Below are 14,843 nucleotides of genomic sequence, written 5' to 3'. Positions count from 1 at the left end.
AGGGGCGGAGCTGGGCGTGGGCCTGACCAGCCGAGCCCGAGCCGTGCTGTCCCCGCACTCTCCGGCCGAGCGCCCTGGCAGGTGTGTGCTGTGAAGGGGCTCCACTCCCCTCAGTCCCCACAACCAGGCGGCCAGAGGTCAGCCACAGTGCACTCGCCAGCACCCCAACCGCTCCGCTCCCACTCCACACCACGCCCCAGCACCTCCATTCCGTCCTCTTCCAAGGGGTGGGACTCCGAAGCTTCCAGAAATCGGGGGGCGGGGGGCGGCCCCTTGGTCAGCCTGGGGACGGGCTGGGGATTGAGGCCCAGGGGTGGCGCTCCAGCTGCCGCGCTGGGCGGTCCATCTTTAAAGACAATTAGCACGACAACTCCCTGCCCTTCCTTTATCTGTCTTACTTCTTCTCGACGCTTCGCAGCTGAGGGAGCAAGGGGAGGGGCCAAACGGCCCACGTTCACAAAGCCGCCGTGCTTAGCAAGTGGGGGATGCCAGGACTCCAGCTCGGGGTGCCCGGCTCGTCCCGGGGTGCCCAGGGAGGCCCCAGGTGTGGCACTGGGCATCCAGCTCCCCGTCCCGGGCAAACAGGGTTGGTTGGTCACGCTACCGGGTGACCACACCCAGTCTCTGAGCCACGCACAAACACCTTCCCATGGGTTCTGCCCGATGCCTAAATACGCTGCCTTCCACATCTGACCTGGTCACGGCCAAGGGACGGTGTCCCCGGGGCAGCCCTGTCCTTCCTGGCACGTTTCTGACGGAGGCATCCTCCCCCACCTCTCGCCGGTAGCTGATTAACATCTCTGGCCTCAGTTTACTCATCTGTAAAGTGGGGGTAGGGTCATTCCTGACTAACAAGAGACTTCGTCGGACGCCGGGCTCTCCTAGCTCAGGGCCGCCACGGAAACCTGGAAGGGACGAAGGGAATGGACATCCTCGTCAGTTTTGAGACCTGAAAGCCAGCCCTGGCCATTGTGGCTCAGTGGGCGGGAGTGTCATCCTGTACACCAAAAGGTCGGGGGTTCGATCCCCAGTCAGGATGCGGGGGTGGGGGGAGGCAACCAATCGCTGTTTCTCTCAATGTTTGTCTCTCTCCCTTCCTCTCCGAAAGCAATGAAGAAATGTTCTTGGGTAAAGAATTTGAAAAAAAAAACAAAAAGGTTGAGAACCAGTTCCAAACATTTAACAACCCCTTTTGGAATGGACTGTGCAAACTCTGGCATCTTTGGTGCATTTTTCTAGAAAGGTGGCCAGCCAGCCACCAGAAAATTAAACTCTCCTGCGTTAAAGCTTTACTTGTCACAGACACGTAAGAAGGCAGGCACAGAGGTCGGGCTCCACCCCTTGCCACCCCACCCTCAGCCAGACCAAGTCACAAGAACCACCTCAGCAGGGGGACTGCCCCCTGCGGCCGCACCGACATTCTGCCTTTACGAACAAAACAAGCTAAACTCCCTGGCTGGCGTAGCTCAGTGGATTGAGCGTGGGCTGTGAACCAAAGCATCGCAGGTTCGATTCCCAGTCAGGGCACATGCCTGGGCTGCAGGCCACAGCCCCCAGCAACCCCACATTGATGTTCCTCTCTCTCTCTCTCTCTCTTTCTCCCTCCCTTCCCTCTCTAAAATAAATAAATAAAATCTTTTAAAAAAATGAAAAACAAGCTAAACTCATCCCGCACAGCCGGCTGTTCCAGAGGAAGTGGGAAAGGAGAGCATCTCGGAACACGGGCTACCACCGATAGTCTCCTCGTTAGGACTGTTTAACTTCCTCCTGTTCTCTTCAGCCATGCGAGTCGGCACCGCGGTCCCTCTCCACAGACACCTGGGGAGGGAGGCCGGGCTGGCTGCCCCCGGGGCCACCAAGAGCCTGCACGGTTTGGCCCTAGCAGCTGCTCTAGCCTTTCCCTGTATAAATAAGCAGGTGCCCACCCTGGCCCGGCCACCACGGGGACCCTGTGAGGCCCGAGCAGCAGAGATTGGGGACATGTGTCTCCAGCACCTGTGCACGCCCGGGGTCACAGTCACACAGCTCAGCGCACCTCACAGCATCCTGCCACCCCCACGAGGCAGCTGGACCCCCGAGCCTCCACCAGGCGAGGGAGCAGGGCTCAGAGCCAGAGTGGGCTGTCCCAGGCACGGCAGGCCAAGTTCAGCGTGCCCGCTCCCCTTCCGCACATCTCCCACGGCAGCCTGGGACTATCTGCTCATTTGTTTCCTGCTTGGGAGAAACAGTGAGGCCGCTGGCCCAGAGCCAGACTGTCAGGGTTCAAGTCCCAGCTCTACCACTTCCGGCCTCAGTTTCCTCAACTTTAAAATGGGGGTGACGAGATCACTACCGCAGGGGGCTGTTGTGAAGACCACGTGAGCTGCCACCTGCCAAGAGCTTGGAACAGCCTGAGATGAGTGAGTTTCAATACGGGTTAACTCGCTGGGGGGCGGGGCAGCCCCTGCCGCGTGGACAGGGACCACGGCTGAGGCCCACTGCCCAGGACAGGGACGGAAGGGCTGGTCAGTGCCCACCCCTGGGCCGGAGGCTGGAAGAGCCGGGGGAGAGGCAGCCTGGACGGCTCTGAAGCGGGGTCAGGTGTGGCGGGAGCTTTGCTCCGGAAAGATCCCCAGCAGCCGGGCCTCGGAACACGACACCAGGGGCGCACCTATGGCTGCTCTGCACTCCGCGTGCTTCCCAGCTCCACAGAGCAGACCGAGGGGCACCTGCAGACCCTGCCCAGCCCTTTGCCTCTGGTCATCAGGGCACAGTGTCCGTGCAAAGGCCAAGGCGTGGGGGCCTGGGGTAGCCGGGAGCCCTGGGCAGCTCAGAGCTCAGGCAGGAGGGAAGGGCCAGTGCAGGAGGGAGGCCGTGGGGAGGGCCGCCAGAAGGAGACGGAAAGTGAGAGAGAAGCCAGCTCAGCGCCTACACTCGCACCAGAGGAAAACACTGGGGACACGAGACACCGTCCCAGCTCCCAGGGGACTCGATCCCGTGGGAGGTGCAGGCGTGCGCACACCCACCAGACACAGGGGACCGCGGGCCTCGGGCCAGGGCTTGGGGGTCAGAGGGGCCCCGAGACCCTGGCTGCACCACCCACTGGGCGTCCCCAGGGCCCTGACCACGGCCTGCAGTCGCCGGGAACCACCTGCATCACACTTCGTCCTGGGGGGCAGGCTCTGTGGGGACCCCGCCTGCCACAGCATGGACAGGGAGGCGAGCAGAGGTGGAGGAGCCACATGGGGGGACGGACTGACAGACCCCGAGAGCCAGGGGTGCAGGGGCCTGCCGCCACCGCCTCCCCCACTCACTTGCAGCGGCCCCATCCGTTCCCCCCCCCCCCCCCGGCCGCACCGTCCCTCCCGTCTGCCCCCACCCCCCACCCCCCCCCACTGCCTCCGACAGCTTCACAGAACCTGCGCCTGAGCCAACAGCTTCAAACCCCTTCCTCCCAACCACGACACGACATCCTTTCATCTTCGTGAGTCTCCCGGGACTGGGGCGCGGGCACCTGATACTGGATACGACGAGAAAGGTCTGCGCTCCTCCAGAGCAGGAGAGAAGGGGCCCGGGCCCCTGCGCTGGGCCACCCCCAGCCCCACGGGACGGGAGGTGCCCTGAGAAGCCTCCTCACCGTCCCGGACTCTGGAACCAAGTCGACAACTGTGGTCCTGAGCGCCCGCCCCCCACCCCGCGAGGCTGCCCCAGGATCCCCAAACCCACCCCCACAGCCTGTCCTTCGCGAGCCTCCTGAAAGGAAGTTCTTCTGAACATCTAACCTCGATTCCTCGCGCTGCGGTTAAACGCTCACCCTCCTGGAACTTGTTACTTTCAGAGCCTCCAGAGAAGTCTCCACAACCTTTAGAAAAATCGATTTCTCAAGTTTCACCTGCCTACTTGTAATTTGGAAAAAAACAGGATGACAGCAGTAACGATGAGACGCACACAGAAAATAAAGGCAGAACTGCTGCACTGATGCGACCCTGTGGAGCGACGTGACCCCGACTCCCAGGCTCGGGCGGCCTGCAAGCAGGGCCTGGCTTGGCAGCTCCCCCCGCTACCCCCCTACCCACCCTCACCCCCCCCCCCCACCCGCCACACACACACACACAGGGGACTTGGCGGATCTTTCCGCCCTCACGCCAATTTGCATACCATTACCCAAGAAGCCCTGCGCCTGGATTCCGCTTTTGCAAATTCCCACCCGTTTTGTGTCATAAATAAGATAGGAGACAGAAAACTAATACAGCCCAGTGATGCATTATTCATGCCGCATCACACTGTTATGATAGATTTACAACAGCTAATACATGCAAACTACGTTTGGGCACTAAACGTGAAAATTAAGGGTGGGGAAGGGCCGTCGGTGTCCAGGAACCCAGAGAAGTTTCCCATCCGATGTGCCCCAGCGACAAGAGGCGTCGGTGCTGCTGGCTCGGCAGGAGCCCGTGGGAGGCGTGTTCCGCGAGCTCGGAAACCGGCGGAAAGCAAGCCCTCGGTTCACTGCTCTGCCCGTGTCTCCCCTCCGCGGTGATCGGACCCACCGCGGGCAGAGCCCTGCGCCCTGCACAGCCCCGCACTGAGCACCCACCAGGTGTCAGCCTGGTCTCAGCACCAGGATGCAGTGGAGCAACAGGAGCTGACCAGGTGCGCCCTGCCCAAAATGTCCAAGTGCAGCCGTGACCCGTGTTGCCCAGGGGACTGGCTGGTGCCGCCGCAGCAGGTCACGGGGGTGTGACCAGGGCGTGTGGAGGAGCGGTGGTGGTCTGGCCAGGCTTCTCCCGGGGTAGGGGGGCGGGGTCTTCTGGGAGAAGGTTGCCCCAGAGAACCCTCGCGACAGCCCTGCCGGCAGGAGCCGGGCCTGGAACCCAAACGCCGGCACCAGGCGGGGCCGGGAGCACTGCCGTCCCACCCACGTAGGTCCCCCTGCCCGAACCCCCCTGTGCTGTGGCAGTGCCTGCCCTGGAGCAGGACCCGCCCCTGCTGGGCACGAGGCCCTCTGGCCAGCCCTTTCCCAAATTCCTCCCCGCCTTCTCCAGGGGTGGCCTCTCCATCCTGCTTTCCTGAAGCCACGACTCCTCCGGGGACACTTCTCCAACGGGCACAGGCACCCGCCTTCCACCCCAAAAGAATGGGCGGGGTGTCTTGGCACACGCCCCCAGCCCCGCCAGGGCCCTGCCTGCGGGGAGAGGAAGGGCATCCCCCGACCCGTCCTCCCGCCCACGCTGGCTGAGGGCCGGTGCCGGGCCGCGCCCGGGACACACCGGTGCACGAGACAGGCCGGGTCCTGTTTGCCTCCGCTTCTTTGCAGCCCAGCGGGGGCCGAGGGACCACAGTCAGGGGGGCAATTTCGGACCCCGGTCGATACTCGGACGACGACATCAACGGCAGGAAATGCGTCAGGGCTGTGACTGGGGGCAGGAGAGGAAGCAGCAGAGCCCTGAGACCTGCGTGAGGAGGGGGAGCCGCCCGGGGGAAGCTGTGGGAGGGAACGGGGTCCCGGGCTGGGGACCGGCAGAGGCAAAGGCATCTCTGCAGGGAAGCAGAGGCCACAGGCACCGACCGAAAGGCCTGCCTTCCAGTCCATGTTCCCGTCTGTGAAATGGGCCCAGCCGACGCCCCTGCAGCGTCCAGAGGCCCCAGTCACACACAGTGCACTCACGGCCCCGCCCCGTCTGCACCCCCATCCCTGGGGCCCCAGCCACCCTCCAGGAGCAGGGAGCAAGCCCTGCCCGTCGCCCAGACTGCCCCCGCATGGCAGAGCGCACCCCCCACACCAAGGGCCTCCTCGCAGCCTGGCCTCCAGTAAGTTGTTTTGGGTTTTTTTTTAATGAAGACCCAACAATCCCCCCACAGCCAGTTTTCCCCTCCAGCGGCCGGTTAAAATGAACTCCCGACGACTGGATTAGACTTTGAAGGTGCCCACGGATCTCGATAATGAACCCGGAGGACGCGGTGTTGACACAGGCCCGGAGAGCGGGATGATTATTCAACAGTCCGCCGCCGCTTCCTCTGGGGTCAGGGAGCTGAGCGAGCGGTTGGTGGGCAGGCGTCAAACCCAGAGCCGGACCGCGGGCGCTGCGCCGCGCCACGGAAGACAGGCTGGGCAAGGTCAGGGGCAGCCGGCAGCAGCAGCCGCGTGGGCCTCAGGGAGAGGGCCCTCCCCGGGGAGCCCCCACACACCCCGGGGCCCACACACGCTGGGTTGTCTCTGGCTGGGGCACCCTCCCCGCCGCCTCTCTTCCCTCGCCCCTCAGTGCCCAGCCTCCTCGGGGGGCCCACCCTCCAAGAGCCTCCACCGCTCCCCCCACCCCTCCTCCAGCTGCATCTGGCACCCCTTGCGTCTCCCCTGGGCTCCCAGTGGGCCTCCCCGTTCTGGCTGGCACTGACCGTCCCGCACTGGACGCTGAGCTCAGGTCTTCCTCGGGTCCACCCCCCAGGACCTGACATGAGGGCCCAGAGAGCAGGACACCGCCTGTCCGTCTCCCGCGGCCAGTGCCCCTGCCGTGTGCACTACGTGAGCTGGACGGGCCGTGGCCGAGAAATGGGAGCAGGTGCGATCCTAGGACCGGAAGACGTTCTGGTGGGAAAAGCAGGTGTGTGAATCAATGACAGTTCCCAAGACTGAACGTCTGACGGGACAGAAACTGCAGGGGACAGTGCAGCCCAAAGGGGGCTGAGCCTCCAGCCCACCAGAGTGACCGGCACAAAGGTTAAGAGCAGACTCAAGCGCAGAATGCCCATGCCCAGATCCCAACCTCTGCCTCCCTCCACTGTGTGACTTCGGGCAAGTCACTTAACCTCTCTGTGCCTCTGTTCCCTCGTCTGTAAAGTGGGAATACTAACAGTGCTCATCTCAGAGAGTGGTTTGAGGATAAGCAAGTTAACTCGTGCCAAGTACTGAAACCCGTACCGGGTCCACATCGAGTACTCAGTATGTATTGGCTACTATTCACTTCCTGGGGGGGGGGGGGAGCTCCTGAGGGTTAACACAATCCTCAGATCAACCCCCCGCGTCTTCAGATCTGGGCCAGGGACACAGGAGCCACACCCTCCGTCAGCAGTAATACACCCCTTCAGGCTTGGAGCGCTGGGTGGCTGTGAGTACCTCACAGCCCCAGGGGGTGGTTTCTGGAGCCTGGGGGAGGACTGGGGTGACGCCCTCCCTTGGAAGAGGGGCGTTCTGCAGCAAAGGTCTCCCGACAACCCAGTCCCGCGGGTGCTGCGCCCCAGGCACACCTGTGCGCGAGGCCCCCGAAGCCCAGACAGCAGCCCCAGCCCGAGTCCCAGCTCGGTACCCCCCCTCGGTGCCTGGCTGGCTGCAGGAGGCACCGAGAGGAGACGGACGTGGGGCGGGCGGCCGTGCAGACCGGGAGGTCGTTAGCAGCAGCCAGACCGAGCTGTTGAGCTGCTCCCGAGCCTGGGCGCTGGGGCAGGCGGCTTCCTCTCTCTCCCCAGCAGCGGCAGAGCGCGGCTTCATTAAACATGCATGGCGATCCCCTCGTTACCGTGCCCAGGGATCGTGAGTGCGGAGGGCGAGCTGCCCACACAAACTTTCCGATCTCCCTGGCGCGCAGCCTCCTTCGCCGCCCTTCCCTGCATCCGTCTCCCCGCACCCAGCGCTTCCCAGCACCCTCCGCGGTGTGTGCGGAGCGGGCGAAAGGCCGTGGGGAGCCCCTTTGGTAAGAGCGGCGGCGGGTCCAGAGCTCATCTTGCAGCATCACAGCCGCGGGCGGGAGCCCGGTGGCCCCTCCGACAGCAGGGCCGGAGCTGAGGTGAGGGGCCTGGGCCCCACTGCCCTGTGGCTGGCAAGGGGCAGAAGGGGATGAGAGGTGGGCCGGCCCCACCCAGGCCCCCGGTGCTTCCCTCCGTCCATCCGTCTCCGGGCCCTAGGGCAGCGGTCGGTGGGAGGAGGCAGCCCCGCGGGTGAGGGGAGAGGAGGGCAGACCCGAGAGGCCATACAGACAGACACACGCCCACAGACACGGGCGCTAAGGAAGCAGCTCTATTCTCCAAATGATCCACAGGCCACGGCAGCGGGGATTTCAGTGAGACGGATCACTGCACCGCTCACTGGTGTTCCTCCGGCACCCACTTTGTGTCGGCACCGGCACCGTGTGAGACGGTCCTTGGTGCGAACATTCTCCCTCACTCCTCCTCGGGGAGCTCTACACGACCACCCCATTTCACAGCCGAGGTGACTGAGGCCCCGGAGACTTGGGGCCTTGTCTGGGGGCTAAGTGCTTGGCAGGGGCAGAGCCAGGTCCCATCTGAAGCAGCTGCGGGCACACCACACACGCCCGAGGAAGGGGAGCCCAGGGACCCAAGGTGGGCACAGCTGGGACGGGGACCTCTCCCTCCTGAGAGGCGGGTCTGATCCCCCGGGTGGCGGTGCTGGGAACGCCCTCCGCCCAGCCGGGGGCCCCAAGAGCCTGCACTGCCCCGCCCCATCCCCCCTGCTCTGCCCCCAGCTCACCTGTGTCCCCCCAACGGTCCCGGGAACTGGCAAGGGCGGGCTCTGTCTCCATTGTTACACTGGAGGCCCCCCAGAGGCAGGAAGTGTCTCCACCTCACACTGGTGGCCCCCGGAGGGCGGCACGAGGACCCCTTGCCCTGCCCACCGCTGGCCCAAACCAGGCCCCAGCGGGGAGCTGCTGGCTGAGCGGCCCTGCTCCCACGGCTCTCCTCCGGGGCTGGGCGAGCCTGTGCAGGCTGCCGGCAGGAGATAGCAGCAAGGACGCCCGGGCCTGGGGTGGGGACAGTGTGGGGACGGCCCGGGAGGGGCCGCAGGGGGGCAGGCCAAGGAGACACTGATGAGCCTCATCCCTGCTCCTGCCAAGTGGTTGAGCCCAGGTGAGCCCAGGTGAGCCCGGGACCCCAAAGGCCCGGGGAGAGCCAGCCTTCCCGCTCACTTTCCCCTCAGGAGGCCGAGAAGGTAAGAAACCCTTGGAGACAAGAGATGGGGTTGGGGTAGGGAGAGCAGGGAAGCCCCCCATAAAGCAAACCAGGGGCTGGGAAGGGACTTGGGGGCTGCAGCGGCTCTGGGCTCCTCAGCGGAAATCTGGCTCCACCCAGGAGAAAGAGGACCAAGAGATCAGGACCTCGTGGGGCAGCGGTCTCCCTGTCTGTTGGCTCCTCCCAGGACCCCCTCCCCAGAGCCCCCCCCCAGCAGTACAGAGTCCGGAGTCCGAGTGTGGGAAGAGGGTGCGACCCAAACAGCCCTGGAGGGGCCCAGGAGTCACTTTAGCCCCCTCCCCCGCCCCGCCCATTTCTCCTCAAAGGACAGTTATAGCTCAAAACCCAAACCCCTGACCCCGGCAAGGTGCTGGGCCATGTGCCCCTCCGCCCTCCCCAGCGCCCAGGAAACCCGCCCGGCCCTGGTCAGAACCGTGGCCCCCAAGCACCCCCTGACTCAGCGAGCGAAAGGACCCTGTCCCGGAGGGACAGACTCGTGTTCGCACACAGGCCCACGCCCGCACCCAGGAGGTGCGGGGCAGACCCGGGACCAGGTGCGGGGGCCAGGTGCGCACAGCACCGAAGCTTCGACGGGTCCCGGGGCTCACCCACCGCCCCCTGCGCCTCGGTTTCCCCCATCTGCCAAGCCAGGACTGTGGTCCAGAATCTGTCCTGATCACCCACGGTCCGCCGGACAACGGCTGGACTCCACCAGCGTTCCCGCCCGGCTGCTGAGGGGCCGATCTATGGCCATCCGCAGGATGACCGCGTGGGGGACCAAAGACGGCCCCCACAGGAAAGCTCACCTGGGGCACCCGTCTGTCCTGGCGGCCGGCCTGCACCCAGAGCCCCATTCGGGGCTCCGTGGCAGCTCCTTCCAAACTGATAACACAAGCAAATCAGGCGACGGCCGACATCACCGCTCAGGGAGCCCTGCCCAAGTCTCACACCAGCGCCCCCCACCCCAGGATTGGCCCTGGGTCCAGCGGTGAGGCAGCTTGGGCAACGCCGCTGGTCAGTGGTGACAGGCGGGGAACCAGGCCGAGCCAGCATGAGCCCCCGGGGCTGGGCTCTCCGCTCGGGGCCGAGGCAGGACCCAGCAGCCTCCACCCACACACTGCCCAGGGGAACCCGGCCTCAGCACAGCTGCGTCCACACTGGCCACCCCCTCAGCAGCACAGCTGGGTCCCGGGCACCAGGGCGAGGACAGCCGCCTCCATTGGCAGTGACAGACACAACTGAGGATGCACGTCCCAGCCCGGTGTGGTCGGGACCCCCCGCCCCGTCGCAGCAGCCCCTGGGATGCATGTGGGTGGGGCAGAGCACAGGCCCAGCAGGGGCGTCCCCGCCTCCCGACAGACTCAGACACAGGGATGCGACCCACTCTGCAAAGGTAAGAAGGGTCAGCGAGGGTGTGCCCCGCTGACGGCCCCGCGGGCAGGGCCGCCAGCCACGAGGAGGGGCCAGTACCTGGGTCTGCAAGCTGGCGGCGTCCAGGACGGTGACCCGAGGCCCGCAGCTGGCCCACACGGCGTCCTCCAGGCTCAGCAGCGTGCGGATGGGCCCTGGCCCCACGGTCAGGCACACGGGAGGGCTCTCCAGGTTCCAGGGGACGTCTCCTGGGGAGAGGAGGAGGGGACAGGTCAGAGCCCGCCCAGGGCTCCTCCACCCCCAGGGGCCACGGCCGGCAGCGGCGGGCCCAGCCTGGTTCTGCAAGACCCTCCAGCCCGGTTCCGTGGCCCCTCTCCCTCCTCCCAGGGGCATGTGGGCTGTTCCCATCAGCCTTCGTCGACGTGCCACCCCCTGGGGGCTGCACTCCCCCCTTCTCTTCCTCTCCTTCCCCCTCCTGTCCACTCAGTCCACTCACACCTGCCTTCCCGAGAGGAAGTCAGTCCCCAGTCCGCCACCCCTGAAGCTGGAATAAACCAGGGGCCCTGGCGTGGCACTGAGCAAGACTCTCCCCTGCCCACCCCGGGGACGCTTGGCTCCCCCGAGAACAGGCCGGAAATCTCCCCTGCGGGCAGTGTTCAAGGACACTGGCTCTTCTCTTAAGTCACGCAGAACCCCAGTGGCTGCCCTGTCTTGCCGGGGTGCCAGGTGGGACAGGGGGTGGGGGGCAGGGCATGGGGGCACGCCCCGGGAAGACAGCAGCAGCGGCTGGGTCTGGGAGGCAGGACGGAGCCCACCGCGGGGATGCCAGTGACCAGCCAGCCCGCACACCCTCCGCCAGGGCCCTGCAAGGAAGGCAGAGCAGCCCCCCACAGAGCCTCCTCTGAGCCGGCTGCTGGTGACCCAACGGGGCACAGTGGTCTGCAGGCCAGGAGGGGCCACTGCCTGGCGGAACCACTGCCTGGGGCATGGCGGCAAGAGCCCTCGGCGGGCAGAGCAGCCTCCCCACCACGACCACCCCGCCAGGCTCTCCCTCCCTCCCTGCCCTCCCGCCCCCATAAAACAGGTTTGCCTCTGGCCCTTCCATCCTACTTAAAACCGCAGACCCCCAGCTCACCTAAGAGCTGGGGAACAGGGACCCCCCTCAAACACACAACTGGGTCTTTCCAGCCCATGCACATGAGCAGGGGGGAAGCAGGCTGTGGCGGGGTTCCTCCAGACTCCCGCATGAACGAGGACAGGGGACTTCTCCTCCCTGGGCCTGAGTTTCCTCATCTGTAAAATGGGCACGACGCGGCGCCTCCCCCTCGCCGGGCGCTGCAGGAGCCAACGGGAGCGGGCAGGACGTCGGGCACAGGGTGGGCGCACGGTGAGGCGGCTGAGAACTGCCGCTACGGGCCATTCTGGGTCTGCACGCCAGGCGCCGTTTCCACGGATCGTTTCCCAACGCCCAGCCTGAGCCTTCTACCCTCACCCCTGCGTTACAGCCGAGGAAGCGAGGACAGAGAGGGTTTCGACAGCCAGCCCAAACCCGCAGCTAGGGGTGCCCCGGGCTCATCAGCTCCCACTGCTCGGTGCCGAGTGTCACAACAGTCGGTGGAAATGGGTGTCGACTCCTTTTGACTAGTGTGACAACGGAGACCAGGGAGCTGAGCACACACCCAAAGCCGCCCCAGGGGTGACAGGCCCCACAGGACTGAATGAAACTCAGCTGACTCTGGCCTGAGCCATCCTCCCCAACCCCTGCTGCCTTCTCAGGTTCCAAAAGCTTCCAAAGGGCTCTGCGGCCATACCCGGGGGCAAGCAGGGGCGAACGACCACAAACAAGGCAGCCACGCCTCCATGAAGCAGGCACACTGACCTGCACCAGGACGCCAGAATCACAAAATACAAAGCTTTGAGCGCCCTCCAGTGTCCACATGTGAGTAGTGCTTGTGGCCAGAAGCTGATGCTCCAGCCTCTGTGGCTAAAGGTGGGGACTGCGATCTCCTCGCCAGAAAGCAGTTGGGGATACTGGGACCACACCCCAAAAATTAGTAAATGGGGGCTCTGTCCTGTGGGCACAGTGGTGATGGCTACCAAAACCCCTGCAACCTCTACCTGCACTTTCCTGGAACAGCATGGCCATGGCTGCCTGGGGCCGGGGCGAGGGGCTACACTACACCCCCGAGGGTCACGGGGTGTACCCCCAAGGGTCCTGAGCACGGCTCCACCTGCGGGGTTTCTCCAGGAACCTCTCAGCTGTCCTGACTCCAGGACAGAAGGTTAAACTGTGGTAATACCTGCATGGTTATAGCACGCACTGGGCAGTGGTCCCCGATTCGAGGGCCCACGGTGGGACCCGGAACAAGAGGCTGCCCCTTGCTGGGACTCAGTTTCCCCAGCTGCACCCCACAGGGACAGGACTCTGACCTCTAAGGTTCTTCCCGGCCCTCACGGGCCACAACCCTAGCGTTCTGGACACAACCACCATGAGCTCTGCATAGGGCGAGCCCCCTGCAGCCCGCCAGGGGGCCCCCCCTCCACTCCACTCCTTGCCCTCCGGGTTTTAGGTGCACACGTACCCGGTCCAGAACACGCACTCACACACACACACACACACACACCCTGTGTGACAGCCCATTCGTCTGGGCCAGTCGCCGCTCTCATGTGGCCAGGCGAAGGGAGAGGGAGGCCCTGTCTCAGCAAAGGCACCGTCAAGAGGCTGGAGCCCCTCCCGCCCCCCCCCCCAAGGAGGAAGCCCGGGGTTTCCCTCGGGGGTCCGGATCCAGCAGAAGCCCGAGGGCAGGACAGAGTAAAAGTCACGGAGACCTCGAGGGACCCAAAGGGCAGCCGTGCCAGGTCAGAACCAAGGATAGTAGCAGCCGTGCGGATGGGGGTGGGGTCACAGGCACAGGTCTACACGCCAGGTCCACCCTGCGCACTTGTGTGGCTGATCGCACCCGGCCGTAGCGCCCAGCCTGTGCGGTATGGCTGTCTTCATCCCATTCTACAGGCGGGGAAACTGAGGCCCCAGGAGATGAAGCAACAGGCCCAATCTCACAGCTAGATCTCAACCCCAGGCAGCCTGACTCCCCAGCCTGTCGCCTCAGCCATTCCATCATCTGGCTCCTCCTGCAGGGGGTGCCCCTGACCCACAACCCTGGCAGCTAAGCAGGGACGTCCCCACACCTGCCCCCAGGCCTGGTCATGCCCCTGTGCCTCCTCGGGGACGGGGGAGACAGGAGGGACCCAGAGGGCTCTGCTGGGACACAGGACTGGGTCAGGGCCCGCCTGGCTCCTCTCTGGGTCCCGTGTCCTGCTCAGTGCCTGGCACCTTGGGACACTGAACACACATTTTCTGAGTGAGTGAATGAGTGAATAAGTGACTACCAGGGCCACACCGCTCTCAACCTCGGTTTCCCCACCTGTCAGCTGCAGGTTGTGCTCGGAGGCCCCTGCAGCTCTGACAGAGTCCAGGACTCCAAGGGACCTGGTGGCCCTGGATTCCTCAGTCACTTCTCAGCTGCTGATTCCACAGGTCCTCCGGGCTCAGGCAAATCCCAGGTTAATATTTCTGGTCCTGCCCTCTTGCAATGAGCCAAAGCATGGGCCAGAACACCAGTTTTATCCGGTCTTGGTCTCAGCCAATCAAGGCAGGACTTCTCATCCTAAACCAGCTCCGAGCCCAGGATTCAGGTCCGGATCATGCATAATCCCCAGGCCCTCTGGCCATCAGGGGGCGCCAGAGGAGGGTTCTGCAGGCACTGAGCTCTGAGCTCTGGGGCTGGGATGGAGCAGGGGTGTCTGAGGGGTACCCATGGCCTTGGGGAGTCTGGAGGAAGTCCCACAGCTCAGTCATGGGCACAGCTGGTGACCACAGTCCCAGCCACATGCAGCCCAAGTGAAAGGTGATGGAGACGATGCCCCCACCCCCACAATGCATCGTCCTGAGAGCCTCCCTCCCCGCCCCGGCCATGTCTGCAGAACACCACAGGCCGGGGCAGCACCCGGCAAGGCCTCTCCCAGAGGTTTCTCTGGCCAAAGCCAACCTCCTGGAGAGAGGGACCCAGGCTCACCTGCCCGGCTGTCTGTGGCTACGGCAGCCTCCCAGCCAGCAAGCCTCCCTGCCTCCACTCCTGCCCACCCGCCAGAGGGCGCACAGTGCTCAGCCACTTCCAACACCTCCCTCCACCTCCCATCACCCGAGACGAGCCCAAGGTCCACAGGACACGGCGTCTGCTCCCAGACCTTGCCTCGTGCCACTTCCCCCTCCGGCTGCTGTCCGGCAGGACAACCTCCTCCCTGGCTCCCGCCACAGGATGAGCCCTCTCCTGCCTCCAGGCCTTTGCGCACGCTGGTCCCTCCGCCGAGAGCACCAGTCCCTCTACTCCTCATGTACCCAGCCCCTTCTCCTTCAGGACTCGGCTCTGGGTCCTGCTCCTTGCAGAGGCCTTTGCTGACCAGCCCACCTCATGCCCAGAAGGGTCAGGCGCTCGTCTGACACCCTGCCCCTCCTTCAGGGCCCCCAGCAGGAG

The 14,843-nt window shown here is 64.8% G+C and overlaps 1 protein-coding gene across 8 annotated transcripts in view; it reads right to left on the bottom strand.

The window, feature by feature from the left end:
• The window catches only part of ARHGEF10L (Rho guanine nucleotide exchange factor 10 like), a 152,931-nt gene that overhangs the window by 15,790 nt on the left and 122,298 nt on the right, over positions 1-14,843 (bottom strand). For all 8 annotated transcript variants that reach the window (XM_045859792.1, XM_045859790.1, XM_045859797.1 and 5 more), the window contains one exon: positions 10,408-10,556. In XM_045859792.1, coding sequence (XP_045715748.1) covers positions 10,408-10,556 — 149 coding nt within the window. The remainder of the gene's footprint in view (positions 1-10,407; positions 10,557-14,843) is intronic.

This window comes from Phyllostomus hastatus, unplaced genomic scaffold (genome assembly GCF_019186645.2).
Source record: "Phyllostomus hastatus isolate PE091 unplaced genomic scaffold, TTU_PhHast_1.1 phas_scaffold_182, whole genome shotgun sequence".
Lineage (NCBI taxonomy): Eukaryota > Metazoa > Chordata > Mammalia > Chiroptera > Phyllostomidae > Phyllostomus > Phyllostomus hastatus.
Note: the sequence above shows the minus strand (reverse complement) of the source record. Positions and strands in the feature narration are given on the sequence as shown.